Source organism: Apiospora marii (genome assembly GCF_038362585.1).
Source record: "Apiospora marii strain CBS 49790 chromosome Unknown utg000009l_segment0_segment0, whole genome shotgun sequence".
Classification (NCBI taxonomy): Eukaryota; Fungi; Ascomycota; class Sordariomycetes; order Amphisphaeriales; family Apiosporaceae; genus Apiospora; species Apiospora marii.
Window position 1 is genome coordinate 1,618,373 of NW_027117381.1, and position 13,118 is coordinate 1,631,490.

Consider the following 13,118-nt stretch of genomic DNA (forward strand, 5'->3'; position numbering starts at 1 on the left):
TGCCTGGACTGAATGGTTACATAAATACTCGACAGGCATAGATGCTTCCAACAAGTAATAGGATCAATCTCGAAAATTGTAACTTACAACGCACTACAGACTTGGATCATACAAAACCTGTAACTGAGTTAGATATGTTCGTGTATCAGTACTTTTGGCAGTAATATAAAAGTAGAACATCCGGATCTATCACAGGGTTATAGAGTGAAATTCCTGTGAATGGTAGGATATAGGAATAAACCACACAGAAGGCTGGAGGGGAATGAGGTGCGTCTGGTATTAATCACACTACAAGCTGATGTGTTTTCAGTATCATGGCCTACAGCATAGTCAAATAGTGCCTAGTCTCGGGGCTTGGGTCACAGTTGATTATTAGCAGATGGCCTTAAGAGCTGGACGCGCCAGCTCAGTGAGGTATTAGGCAGGCGATAGAGCTTGTCATGGGTGATCAAGCGTGAACTGGAGGTTGTGCATAGGAAGGCTACATCCCTCAAGCCTGGCACTCATACAGAAGCATCAGAATGAGTGGATGTGTGACTCTGGGTAATGGCTACAGAAAGGCATCTGGGGTATTTTGGGTATCGATGCGTAGATGGACGGGCTGTTTCTAGGGGCTTGGGCATGATAACGGGTTGCAGGATGCGCTGGGCGCGGGTGTTGAAAACAGGGGAATAGCTAGCGAAACCAGACTCATGATAGAGAATAAGAGGGCACTGAAGGGTCGAATGTCAACGGACACACTGCAGGCAAAGGGTGTATGTGATAGGGCGAGTGTCAGTTGCTACATAGAGCCAAATTGACAGGCACTGGAGTGCCTGTGTGCACTCGCACCAAGGCCATACCCTGATGCAGAGCTTCCGGTAAAGGCGTCAAACACGCTTGAGGGAGAACTGTGCTGACAGTTGGTCAGAAAGCTGTCTGAAGCCTGGGTGGTGCAAGCTAGGCGAGAAGACGAGACTGGGTGAACGGCCGGGTTTGAACCTTAGGAAAAGGATGGACAGCGGCTGGCATGGCAGGCAGGCAGCGCAGAGCCCGCCGCCCGCGCGCCCGCCAGCGCTCCAGCCAGGACGCAATCGAAACCAGCCTTTTCAGTTTCCACTCATGGGAGGACAAGCTGCGAAAATGGAAAATGGCCAGGGCCCAGCCAGAACACGAAGGCCATTACGTGATGGGCCAACTAGTGGACACGAGGGGACAGGTTTTACTGTAGCAGGCCAGGAATCGCCGCTTTAAAACCAAGCCCCCCTAACGCTGGCAAATCAGCGCGACAGCACTGAGGATCTAGCCAGTAGTCTTCGTCGCATGGTAGTACTTGGATGGGGCCCTGCATGAAGCTGCGACGCACTACCCACGAGAGAGACTTCAGCGACTTCAGCGACGGCTCGGGGCCTCTCTCCAGGAGAACCTTCTAAACAGATAGCGAATTCCAAATCGCCGCCACGGGCCTCAATCGCCTCCGTCTCCCTCTGCAAGAACAGAAAACGTATGCGACCATGCAGGCAACTCGATAACAGGGTGAAAACCATATCGCGATCTGCTAAAGACCAGGCGACAAGTCGAAATATGTAATTCGGGTATTATCAAGTGACCTGCTGGTGCAAGAGCGCAAAGTACCTTCAGATGAGAAAAGTCGCGCCCCAGTCGCCGTGTGCGCCCGCTGTTTTAGCCAAAGGTTCTTGGGAGCCAAATTCACCCGCAGTGCTTGGTCGAAGTAGGCATCAGTAGGACAGACCCTCAACCCCAGCAGTAAATTGGCCTTGCCTCGTTTAGGTGTGTATTCTACGATATCCAAACAACCCAAGTCGGCTGGCCGAGTTGATCGACTTTCCACAGTTGAAATGCTGCAATCGCAACAGTCTGATTCATTTACTGCGTACCATATTATAGGTACCTTGCAATTATTGCGCGAAGAAACTATTGTTACACACAGCATTTGTGGTACAAGAAACATGATTTCCAAACTCATGGAGTCTGGTGTCGCGCGAGCAAACAACCAGCAATCTCGCCAGTAAATCTAGCAAGTGGGAGCCAATTCGATACAGTTGAGGGGAAGAGGAGAGGAGGGGGTGGGGGGAGGAGGCTCGATAGGTGCAGGTGTGTTGTGTGCGAGTGCAGGGACGACTTGGGCAGGACAGAGTCGCAAGCAGCTCCAAATCAGTAACCGCCAAAGTACTTGTAGGTCGCCTTGGTCGGTTAGTGCCTCAGACAGAGAGGAGAGAGAGAGCTGAGCCGGGGGGGGTCGAGGACAGCATTAACCCAGGTGCCTACGTCGCAAATCACTTTCATCCCGATTTTGGTGGTAACATGTGCAGCACGCCCAAGAGTACCTAGGCCATGGTGTGGGTGCCCAGTGTTGTGGGTGCAGCATGTGGGTGCAGGTGGGCTTTCAAAGGGAAAATTTGTGCCAGGCCTCTTTGGATCACTTGGGGATTTCTTACGGTCGCAGTTTTTGTCAGGTCATTTCAAGCGGTTACTGGTGGACTGGGCCGCACAGCACGATCAATTGAGCGAAGATGGGCGGGTACCTGAGCTGGGCTCTATGGGTGCTGCCAAAGCAGACCTCACCTGGTAAGAGTGGGCGGTGGGCAGTGCAGGCAGGTGGGAGCAAGCAGGAGTAGACATGGAGTGCGGGTGGGAGAAAAAAATTTGGTACAGCCCGTAGGTACCAAGTTCACAGAGGGAACAGCAGGTCCAGTAATGTGGCAGGCACTCGTTTTTTCAATCAATCGAGGTTGGATCTGATTGATGTCAATTGAAAGTGGGAGGGGTACATGGCCTAGTGTACCTCACTGATGGGAGTGATTCAGTTGAACGAGCCTTGGTCCCCTCGGTCACATAAAGCCCTGACCCCCCAACTTTCAGGTGAAAACCTGCCCCGAAACTTTTCCCACTTTCTCCCCTAAATTCTCTGCCCGCAATCAACTGGAAATCAGGCCCTATTCCAACGAATTGAGCACCCCAAAACAACTGCACCACAACTGACTGCCACATTTCCCTCAAACCCAAACCAACCCGACCAACTCAATCACAATGGCCAGGCCCCGCAAGGACCAAACCAAGGCTGTACCAGCCACGCCGTCGGCTCAGGTGCCTTTGGTGCCTCAGCAGCAGCAGCAACAGCAACAGCAGCAGCAGCAGCAGCCTCCTGTCCCAGCAAATGTCCCTACTCTGATGCCGCAGCCTGTCGCAATGGCGCCCCCTCCTATGGACGCTGGCTCCAACACCCTCACCATTAACCGTGCTGAGTATGAGAGAGTCCGCAACTCGGTGAGTCAATACCTTCTATTACTTACTACCAACCGCTGCAATTCCTTCAAGCCCATATCGTCCACTTTCAGGGCATCGGGCAGACACCCAGCAATTCCCCGTCTACCTTCGTCCACAGCCAACGCCAACCATGCATTCTTCCACCTTGACTGCTATCCATCTCCCGTCCCATCCGCAACCACACTGAGCATTGCATCCCACCACGTATGATGGCCTCGGCTAAAGACTTGACTGCGGATGCAATCGTTTCCCTCTTACTGCGAAATCTCTAAGAAAAACCCATTATGTATCTTGACCAATTCGCGCAAGCCTCTTTTAGCAGCACTTTTTCATAATCGTGCAAGGCTCCTGAGAGTCTGTCTATGAGCCAGCGCGTCTTGTCCTCGATACGCGTACTTTGAGGTCGGGCTTGTTTACATGCTGAATTACCCCGCACCTCTGGCCGCGCAATGGGGCCCGGGGAGCTATGGCCCCACCTCCACCACCCAGGCGTCTTTCTTGCATGCCCAAGTCCCCCAGTAGCACTACCACATTATTCACTGCACTTGCGTTGAACCGCCTGTAAACTGTCGTTGAGCCCGTCACTAACATGTGTCAAGGTCCACGCTCGCCTCTCCACAATCCAGGAGCTCCTGAGAGACTTTGCTTCTGATTACCTCCGCCAGAGCAACATGCTCCTGGGCGAGCCTACATCGCTGGATAACGTCCCCGCTCTGCAGACTCTTGCTCGTCTGGATCAAGGCGCTGTAGGCTTTGCGCCCCCTGTTGGCGCTGAGGTCGCCGTCCCTCCCGTTGAGGAGAAGAAGGAGCGCAAGAAGCGCCAGCATGACCCCAATGCTCCTAAGCGACCCCTGACGCCTTACTTCCTGTACATGCAAACTGCCCGTCCCATCATTGCCACAGATCTTGGAAATGAGGCTCCCAAGGGTGCCGTTCAGGATGAGGGCCAGCGTCGCTGGGCATCCATGAACCCCGATGAGAAGATGGTAAGTTTCAAAGACCACTCACTCATTTTTCATTGTGCTAACCTCGATATCAGGCCTGGAACAATGCTTACCAGTTCAACCTTCGCCTCTACCACGCTCGTGTCCACAGCTACAAGGCTGGCAACCCTGCTGCGCGAGAGATGAGTGACCAGGATGCACTTGCGTATGCCGATGCCAACCAGATCCCCCAGCCCAACGTTGGTGGCAGTGTCGAGGGTCCCGCTATTGGCGACGACCAAGATGCCATCGTAGAGCAGCTGCAGATGACCGCTCCTGTTGTGGCTCCGGCTGCTGCCGCCATCACCGAGGAGGTTGCCAAGACCCCCAAGCCTAAGGGCAGCACCCGCAAGCGAAAGAGCACCGCCCCCGAGAGTGAGGATGTTGAGGCGTCGGCTGCTAAGACCGCGACGCCCGCGAGCCCCGATATTAAGAAGCGGAAGCGAGCGTCCAAGGTAGCAGAACCTGCGACCGAGGAACCTAAGAAGTCCGCTCGTAAGAAGAAGAACGCTTAAGGCGACCTCGCTTCTGCTTTCTTAAGTTGGCACTTTCACTGTTTTTCGGGGATACCCTTTCACATTCAACGTGAGCGACTCTCGGGTATCGGTCTTCTATCTCATGAGATCACGACAGGTGGACCGGATGATGTTCACTAAGTTGCTTAGGGTTTTATTACCTCACTTGTGGCTTGTTTGAGTATATGTAGTTTCGGCAGCTGCTATGCAGTAGCTGTAAGGCTTATAGCACCAGTTGATGATATAGGACTGGTTGGCAATGGTTACGTCCAAGGCGTTGGCGATTTGAGGGTTTCAGGGAAGGCGTCACTGTTTTTAGCTGTATGAACGAACCAACGAGTAAAAAGAATCTGCCCGTCAAAAGCTGTCTTCAAAGTCTGTTGAATGAAAACCAGTACTTGTGCCAGTGTAGCTCAGTAATGTCCAAATAGTATGACTAATAGGGAGAGGCATTGCAGGTAAATCATGTAAATAGCTTCTTAGAGAGCGTATGAATGGGGATGATCAGAATCCCGAGCTGGCGTATTGGGTGGGTAAGTGCGTACGCCTCACCGTTTTCAGCTGCTCTGCTAGGTACATAAGCAGAACTAAACCCACTATGAAGGACCCATGAAGGGAGCCAATACACTTTGATATGTAATTTCAAAGGAGTGTTCGATAAATGAAGCTGGAAACCAGTCGCCTGAATATATACAAATGTACGTAGCAGATATGTAAACCTGAGATTTGCGATCCACGGCCCTATCGCACCGCCGCCGCCCCTTTTCGTCCCCTACCGTGTTCCTCGAGCGGGAAACCGACCGACCGACGCAACACAACACACCCTATCTCTAGATACTACCTGCATAATTACGTACCATTCATCCATGCGCTCCAATACTGACTGGCCTACTCGAGGGAGGGAGGGCCAGGGCCCTTAGTACACAAAGAACTGCTGCGTCAGCGGCAGCGTCTCGGCGGGCTCGGCGGCGCAGACGACGCCGTCGGCCTCGACGATGTACTTCTCGGGGTCGACGCGCATGGCGGGGCGGGCGTCGTTGAACTTCATGTCGCGCTTGCCGATGCGGCGGCAGTTGCGGACGGGCTCGACGCGGCTGCGGAGGCCGTAGCGGGCGACGGCGCCGGACTCGACGCTGGCCTGCGAGACGAAGAGGATCTTGCTGCGGGGCACCAGGGGCGCGAACATGGGGCGCGCGATGATGGGCTGGACCGTGGGGATGGAGGCGTTGGGGTCGCCCTGGAGGGTGGTGTTAGTTGGATGGGAGGTACGGGAGGATGGGAATGGGACGGCAGAGGTCTGAAGAGAAAGAAAGAAAGAAAGAACTCACCATCTGGGCATACGCGATCAACCCACTCTTCACAACGAGACTGGGCTTGGTGCCGAACCAGGCCGGGTCCCAGACGACGAGATCGGCTAGCTTGCCGACCTCGACGCTGCCGAGCAGGTGGCCCATGCCCTGGGCGACGGCGGGGTTGACGGTGTACTTGGAGACGTAGCGCTTGACGCGGAAGTTGTCGGCGCCGGTGCCGGCGTCCTCGGGCAGAGTCCCGCGCTGGACCTTGTTCTTGTGGGCTGTGTTCCAGGTGCGGAGGACGACCTCGCCGCAGCGGCCCATGGCCTGCGAGTCGGACGACATCATGCTGATGGCGCCGAGGTCGTGCAGCACGTCCTCGGCCGCGATGGTCTCGGCCCGGATGCGCGACTCGGCGAAGGCGATGTCCTCGGGGATGTTCTTGGACAGGTGGTGGCACACCATCAGCATGTCCAGGTGCTCGTCCAGGGTGTTGCGGGTGAATGGCCGGGTCGGGTTGGTCGAAGACGGCAGCACGTTCTCGTGCTCCACGACGCTGATGATGTCGGGGGCGTGGCCACCGCCCGCTCCCTCGGTGTGGTACGTGTGAATCACGCGGTTCTTGAAGGCGGCAATGGTCGACTCGACGAAGCCGGACTCGTTCAGGGTATCCGTATGGATGAGACACTGCACGTCGAGCTCGTCACATACTGTAAGGCAGGAGTCGATAGCCGCCGGCGTAGAACCCCAATCCTCGTGCAGTTTCAAACCACATGCTCCCGCAATGACCTGCTCACGCAGCGCTTCAGGCGCACTGTCGTTACCCTTTCCGGTGATACCGATGTTCACAGGAAGCTCGTCGCAGGCTTGGAGCATATCGCGCATATAGTTAGCACCGGGAGTACATGTTGTCGCGCTCGTTCCAGCACTGTATATTGTCAGTCAACCGCGTATTTCAGTTTGCATCGAGAAGGAAGGGGGACCCCCCACCTTGGCCCTGTTCCACCTCCAAGCATGGTCGTAATGCCAGAAGCAATAGACTCGTACGCCTGCTGAGGGCAGATGAAGTGGATGTGGGTATCCAGACCACCCGCGGTGATGATCTTACCCTCGCCGGCAATCACATCCGTGCAGCTTCCCACGATCATGTTCTCCGTCACGCCGTCCATCACGTCGGGATTGCCAGCCTTACCTATCCCCACAATCATGCCGTCCTTGACTCCGATATCCGCCTTGTAGATACCACTATGATCCACGATCAACGCATTCGTAACCACGAGGTCCAGCGTCTCCGCGTCCGACCGTCCCGTGGCCTGCCCCATGCCCTCGCGCAGGGTCTTGCCGCCGCCAAACTTGCACTCGTCGCCGAGCACAGCAAGATCCTTCTCGACCTTGATCCAGAGATCCGTGCTGCCGAGCCTGACGAGGTCGCCGGTGGTGGGGCCGAACATGGTCATGTAAGCGGCGCGGTCGAGGGTGCACGCCTCGATCTGCGCCGACATGTCCCCTACGTTCTCCTCGGGCGCGTGCGCGAATCCGGCCTGCTGCAGCTTCAGCACGATGTCGTCGGCGCGCGCCGGGTCGACCTTGCCGCTGGCCAGGTGGTTGCCACCGCGGATGACGCGGTTCCCGCCGATCTCGACGAGGCTCACGGTGCGGGTGTCGCCCGGCTCGAAGCGGACGCTGGTGCCGGCGGGGATGTCGAGGCGGAACCCGTAGGCGCGCTTGCGGTCGAAGGCCAGCTGCGGGTTCGTCTCGACGAAATGGTAGTGGCTGCCGACCTGGATGGGCCGGTCCCCGCGGGACGTGACCCGGAGGCGGACGCGGCGGCGGCCCTGGTTCAGCGCGATGCGGCCCTTGACGGCGACGAGGGCGCCCGGCTGCTTGTCGGCGGCGTACTCGGCGGCGGCCGCGGCGGGGAACAGGTCCGCGGACGGGATGGGCAGGAAGGAGCCGTACAGGGCCTTGGCCAGGTCGCCGTGGTCGGTGGCGATGGGGTTGTGCACCGTCACCAGGTACGTACCCGTGGGGAAGGTGCCCTCGACCTGGATCTCATGCAGGGTCGACGGCACCGAGGGCTGGACGTGCCGGCGGCCGAGCATGGTGGACCCGATGGTCATCAGGTCCGCGACGGTGTGCTGGCCATCGCGGATGAGCTCCTGGAGGTTGCTTGCTATGAGAGCCTAAGCGCGAGTGGGTGTAAGCTACAGTGATCATATCTATGGGAGGTCTTGGCGTCGGTAGCTATGGGACCACGTAATTGGGTAGAGAACAACTTACAACAGCCTCGGAATGGTTCAATTTCACACCTCGAGCCAGGCGTTTCTGGGCGACGAAGCCCAGTTGTGAAATGACGAGCTTGTCAAGCTGTGTGGTTTGCCATTACGGACGTGTTAGCTAACAGCTATGGAGAGCGGGTATGTGGAACGATAGCTGCCGCGGGTTTTGGTGGTCGGCACTCGGAGAGGGGGGAAGGGGTAGGTGCATAGCTAAAGTGTGGCAGCGGGATATAGCAAGAACGAACCTCTTTAGGAATTAGATGCATTGTTGGATTACCTCACAGCCCAACGTGGCAGAGGATCGCGTGCTCTCTTTCTACTCTTCGTACCGGTTGTTCATTGGTATAAACAATAGATGTCCCATATGTATATAAAAAAGTAAAAAAGAGGCTCCCCCGTCCATTTCCCACAACCACTGCAGATATTCATAGCCCGGAGCCTATTCTTACCACTGAATTCAGACCGAGCGGGATCCACAGGGGGATGGGAGCTGATAGCGAGACACTCAAGCTAAGCTTAAACGACCGTGGCATTTACCCCGCCAATGCACACAATGCCATGTGCCATGCATGTACTGATAACGCAACGACGGCTCATAGGGCGCCCAGTACTGACTACCTAAGTACGCCTGCTAATGCATACCAGCATGCATCCTTGCCGGGCCGTGGCATGACATGATACAGCTATGTACAGTGATGAATATGATGTTGGTACGGCCAGTCTTGCCAAGCAGAGCATCAACTGCTTACATCAGGTATACATGCGGCAGCAATGTAAATGAATACATGGGCAGGAATATTCTTTAGTATTCACCCCCTCGCATTGGAGGCGGAACGAACTATCTCCCCTAAACTGCAATCAATGCTGGATCCCCAACCAACCGCCAACGCCTTTCATGGTATCATTATGTAGTCTCTTATACAGCCGCAACAAAAAGCAAAATCCGTAACTTCGTCCAGGGGGGCACCCGTACCCATATTTATTAGGCCAGAGAGTAGTTGTTCATGGAGGCCGAGACCGACTCATCCATCTTACTCTTCCTCGATCTCCTCGTCCCATGCGCGGCGCTCGGCCTTCATGAGATCCCCCATGAGGGCGGGCTTGAAGACGGTGCTGTCCGGGTCGGTCGAGCGCGGGACCTTGCCGAGCGCCTCATCGTCGAAGACCGTACCGATACTATCGATCCACCGACGGCGGCGCTCCATCAGCGTCTTGGTCACGTCGCCGATGCCCGGACGCGCCATACCCGCCGCGGCATTGGCGGCGTGGCTTCCGCCGCCCGCGCCGCCAGGACGCTTCGCCTTCTTGGACTTGCCCATGGTGCGTGTCCGCTTAAGATAGGCGCCCTGGACCTGAGAGTCGAGGTCTTCCAGAATGGTCTGGTATTCCTGATGGGCCATGCGTTCCTTAACGAGGTCCGTCAGCCGCGCCTTGCGCGCTCCGTTGATCAGGATCTGCTCGCGCAGGCGCTCCTGCAGGAGACGCAGCCGTGCCGCCACTTCATCGTCGTAATGGCCATCGTATTCGCCATCAAAACCTTCCTGCGGCAAGAAACCAATGTGCCTCAATTCCTGCTTGATGCGCTCGTCGACCTGCATGTAGTCCAGTTTCGGGTGCGTAGCCTTCTTCCAGGCCTCGGTGGATGATTCTGGCATGGCGGATGCCGGGGGGATGCTCTTACTCTCCTCCCCATTCACCGCGCCGTTCATCTCGCCGTTGGCTTCCTCCTTGATCTCGGACTCGCCATTGATACCAATGACCATCGGCTTGTCCTCGCTGGCCTGGACTCTAGCCTCTGGGCGCATAGCCTGGAGCAGGCGGGAGAGAATAGGACCGACAGAAAGCTTGTCCGTTTCGGCCACCTCATCGTCCATGTTGTCGATGTTACCGCGTGGTTGATTCGGCGCCAACTTGTCTCTCGCCTGGGAGTTTGAGTCGATGGACATGGAATTGTCCTCCTCAGCCCAGATTTCCGAGTAGTGACGTTTACCCCGTTTGGGCATGACAAAAGACTGGACGCGGTCTCCGCGCTCGCGCAGGAAGGTAAGGTCCTCTTCGGCGAACGGCCGGAAATAGGGCTCGATGTAGGTAGAGAAGGTGCTGAAACTGATCTGGTTCGAGGGTTTGGCGCTACTAAAGTCCTTGTCCGGCGGGTCGCCAGCAATCTGATCGCCCAGGTCCGTCTCCGGGAAGACGGCCACTGAGAAGATCTCCTTCTTTTCGTCATCGCTCATGCCCGGCTTGACGTCGCGAATCTCGTAGACGGTAGGGTCGGGAAAGGTGGACGGGTCTTCGCCAAACGTCTGGGCCATCGGTGCCTGGCGAGGGGGAGGCGCGCCCTCATCTTCGGAGCTCTCCTCTTCGTCCTCCTTGTCTTCTTTCTTGGTCTTGTCGTCTACGTCCATGTCGCCGGTTTCCATCTTTTCGGCTGGCGGGGACAGCGAGGAGCTGGCGGAATCGTTTTCGCGGGACAGCTTGCGCGGCTTGCCCTTTCCTGACGACTCGCGAAGAGGCGAATTCCGCTCTGGGAATGCTTTGTTAAAATCCGGCAATTGCTATGATACAGGAATCGGATGCAGCAAAGGAATATGGGAGGGACTGGTTGCATTGGGGCAAACAGAAGCCCGTCCAAGGTTCAGAGTGGGTGGACAGGGAAAAGACGTAACCAAAAAATGCTCAAATGCAAAAACAGCCATGTACACCCTCTCTTCACAATCAAGACACCCGACCAGGACATATACAACATACCTGTATTTGTTTCGCGTGGAGCCAGGCTATCGTTTGCCTTTCGCTTCTTTTTATTCGCCTTCTTGGCCGCATCCTCCTTGTGCGGCTTTTCCTCATTGTTGGCCGCATCGGCGCTATGCTGCTTGATGATGGGGGCAAGCAGACGCATGCCGCGGTCGAACAGCTGGCCCTGCTTCTCGGTGAGATCCGAGAGCTTGCCTAGCCTATTTATCATGCCATCGAGGCTTTTAGAGTCGGGAATTACGGCATTGGACGCATCGGAGCCGGTGAAGCTCTCGACGGTGAGATCGGCAATGTACTCTAGTCGCAGCTCTACAAACTCGGTGTCGATGTACTCGACGGGCGGGATGCCGGCGCTGGCGGCGCCAGGAGGTGGGCCAGCGCTCGGCGTGGTGTTGCGACTGCGCTGTCGGGCTATTCCAGAGGCCTTCTTCCCCGTCCCCTTTTGACTGGGAGCGGGCGGCATTTTCAGACTATCGCAGCTAACGTAGCGAGTGACGGGTTACTATGGAAAGTCGGTGCCCTGGTTGTGAAGGAGATGTCAGGAAGGATGATCTGAAATGTCGTCAGCGCGCGCCGCCAATCGTAGTATCCCATCCATGCATGCGGCTTGCTTGCGCGTTGCACGACAGGGGACCGCCATCGGGGTTCGGCGGATTAACTGTCGCCCCGGGCACGCATGCAGGTGCAGGGTAGCATAGTGTTGCACCGAGTCCATTGGGTACGACATCCCTGTCAGCCGGCCTACTAGTTGGGGTAAATTCGGCGGCCCACATCTTGCCCCGACTTGCTTGACGTACCTTATGTGAGACGCATCAAGTATTGTTGGTCAAGAGAGGTAGCAGTAAAGAATAAAGAAATTGAATAGGTTGATTGGAGTTGTCAGCGAGGTCGGGATCAACTTGCTTCGGAAGCATGTAAGTATCGACGGTGATGTGGTAAATATTTGCAAAGTAACTTGGGTAGTTGGAGCAAATACACGAAGGGAATATCATGTCGTATGATGATCGTTTTTCAGTCTTGCCGTAGCTTGCAAAAGATCAACGCAAGCTGTATTGTCTTATTCACCTCATGCAAAAACCGTATGCCGATGGGGATTCTACCTGATCACACTGCAGAACAATCTATTGCCTACTCCCGTCTAGATACCTAGCTCTGAATTGGCTTATCCAGATTGTCCTTCTGTAGTTGGCCAGCTCGCCACGTTTGATAATACTGGGTTGGGAGCTTAAACGATTGATCAGAGAAAATACCAAATCGTGGCAGATGTTCTTACTATTGCCAGTCGAGACGTGCGAGGTGAGCTGACCTGTGTGCAACTACAATGGCGCTTGCAACACACGATTTACCCGTACAAGGACAATACGATACGAATTCTATCGTCGAGGCTCTTCGTGTTGGCATCAAAAGCTATTGCGTGAGTGGGGTATAGTCAGTTTCCTCACAAGACCCCAAAGCTTCAAAGTGCCAGTACCTATGGCAATGGCCAACGGAATCGGGTTCTGGCGGCATCAAAACTTGTTGCGCGCTCTCCGAGGCGTTGGAGGGGGCGCTGGATGGCGATGATGTCGTTCCATTCTGCCGTTGGGTACGAAATACCCCCGATCCCCATCGTGGCGATCAACAAGCGAGACCGGATTCAAGAACAGGGAGTAGTCCCTGCCGTTTCGGAAGGAAATGGGAGATATCACCGGGGACTGCTTAGCATTCAACAGTTTTGTGATACATTACTCGCAAGTCTATGCGCGTAGTTCAAAGCCGTTGACGTTTCTGCGGTCGTCCAGCAAGCCTCGCGCTTCGAGCCTCGTGTCCAGAGATGCACTTCTCATTCGTACGATGTCTCTAAGGGCCCCCACATGCCTAACCAAGCAGGAGGGTCCTCTAGGTGCAGATGCAGGTAATAGGGCATGTCGCCAATCAAGAACCGCCGTGTCTCAGTCTATAATCAGTCTATGCGCCGTGGACCAATCTTTGGCCAGTCGCATGTTGCAATATGCAGATCGGGCGATGCTGGGTCACCTAATACGCTGTTCC

At 55.6% G+C, this 13,118-nt stretch overlaps 3 protein-coding genes across 3 annotated transcripts; 1 reads left to right on the top strand and 2 right to left on the bottom strand.

The window, feature by feature from the left end:
- Positions 1 to 3,030: 3,030 nt before the first annotated feature.
- PG985_012051 (uncharacterized protein) lies at positions 3,031 to 4,765 on the top strand (the record flags this gene model as incomplete). Its single annotated transcript, XM_066831818.1, has 3 exons — positions 3,031 to 3,267; positions 3,867 to 4,253; positions 4,307 to 4,765. 3 exons carry the CDS (start codon positions 3,031 to 3,033, stop codon positions 4,763 to 4,765), a joined length of 1,083 nt encoding a protein of 360 aa, XP_066679868.1.
- Positions 4,766 to 5,681: 916 nt separating this feature from the next.
- PG985_012052 (urease) lies at positions 5,682 to 8,602 on the bottom strand (the record flags this gene model as incomplete). Its single annotated transcript, XM_066831819.1, has 5 exons — positions 5,682 to 6,002; positions 6,094 to 6,985; positions 7,048 to 8,240; positions 8,338 to 8,424; positions 8,582 to 8,602. The coding sequence occupies 5 exons, from the start codon at positions 8,600 to 8,602 to the stop codon at positions 5,682 to 5,684; spliced, it is 2,514 nt and encodes an 837-aa protein (XP_066679869.1).
- Positions 8,603 to 9,367: 765 nt separating this feature from the next.
- PG985_012053 (histone acetyltransferase subunit 3) lies at positions 9,368 to 11,550 on the bottom strand (the record flags this gene model as incomplete). Its single annotated transcript, XM_066831820.1, has 2 exons — positions 9,368 to 10,860; positions 11,085 to 11,550. 2 exons carry the CDS (start codon positions 11,548 to 11,550, stop codon positions 9,368 to 9,370), a joined length of 1,959 nt encoding a protein of 652 aa, XP_066679870.1.
- Between the last annotated feature and the right edge of the window lie 1,568 nt (positions 11,551 to 13,118).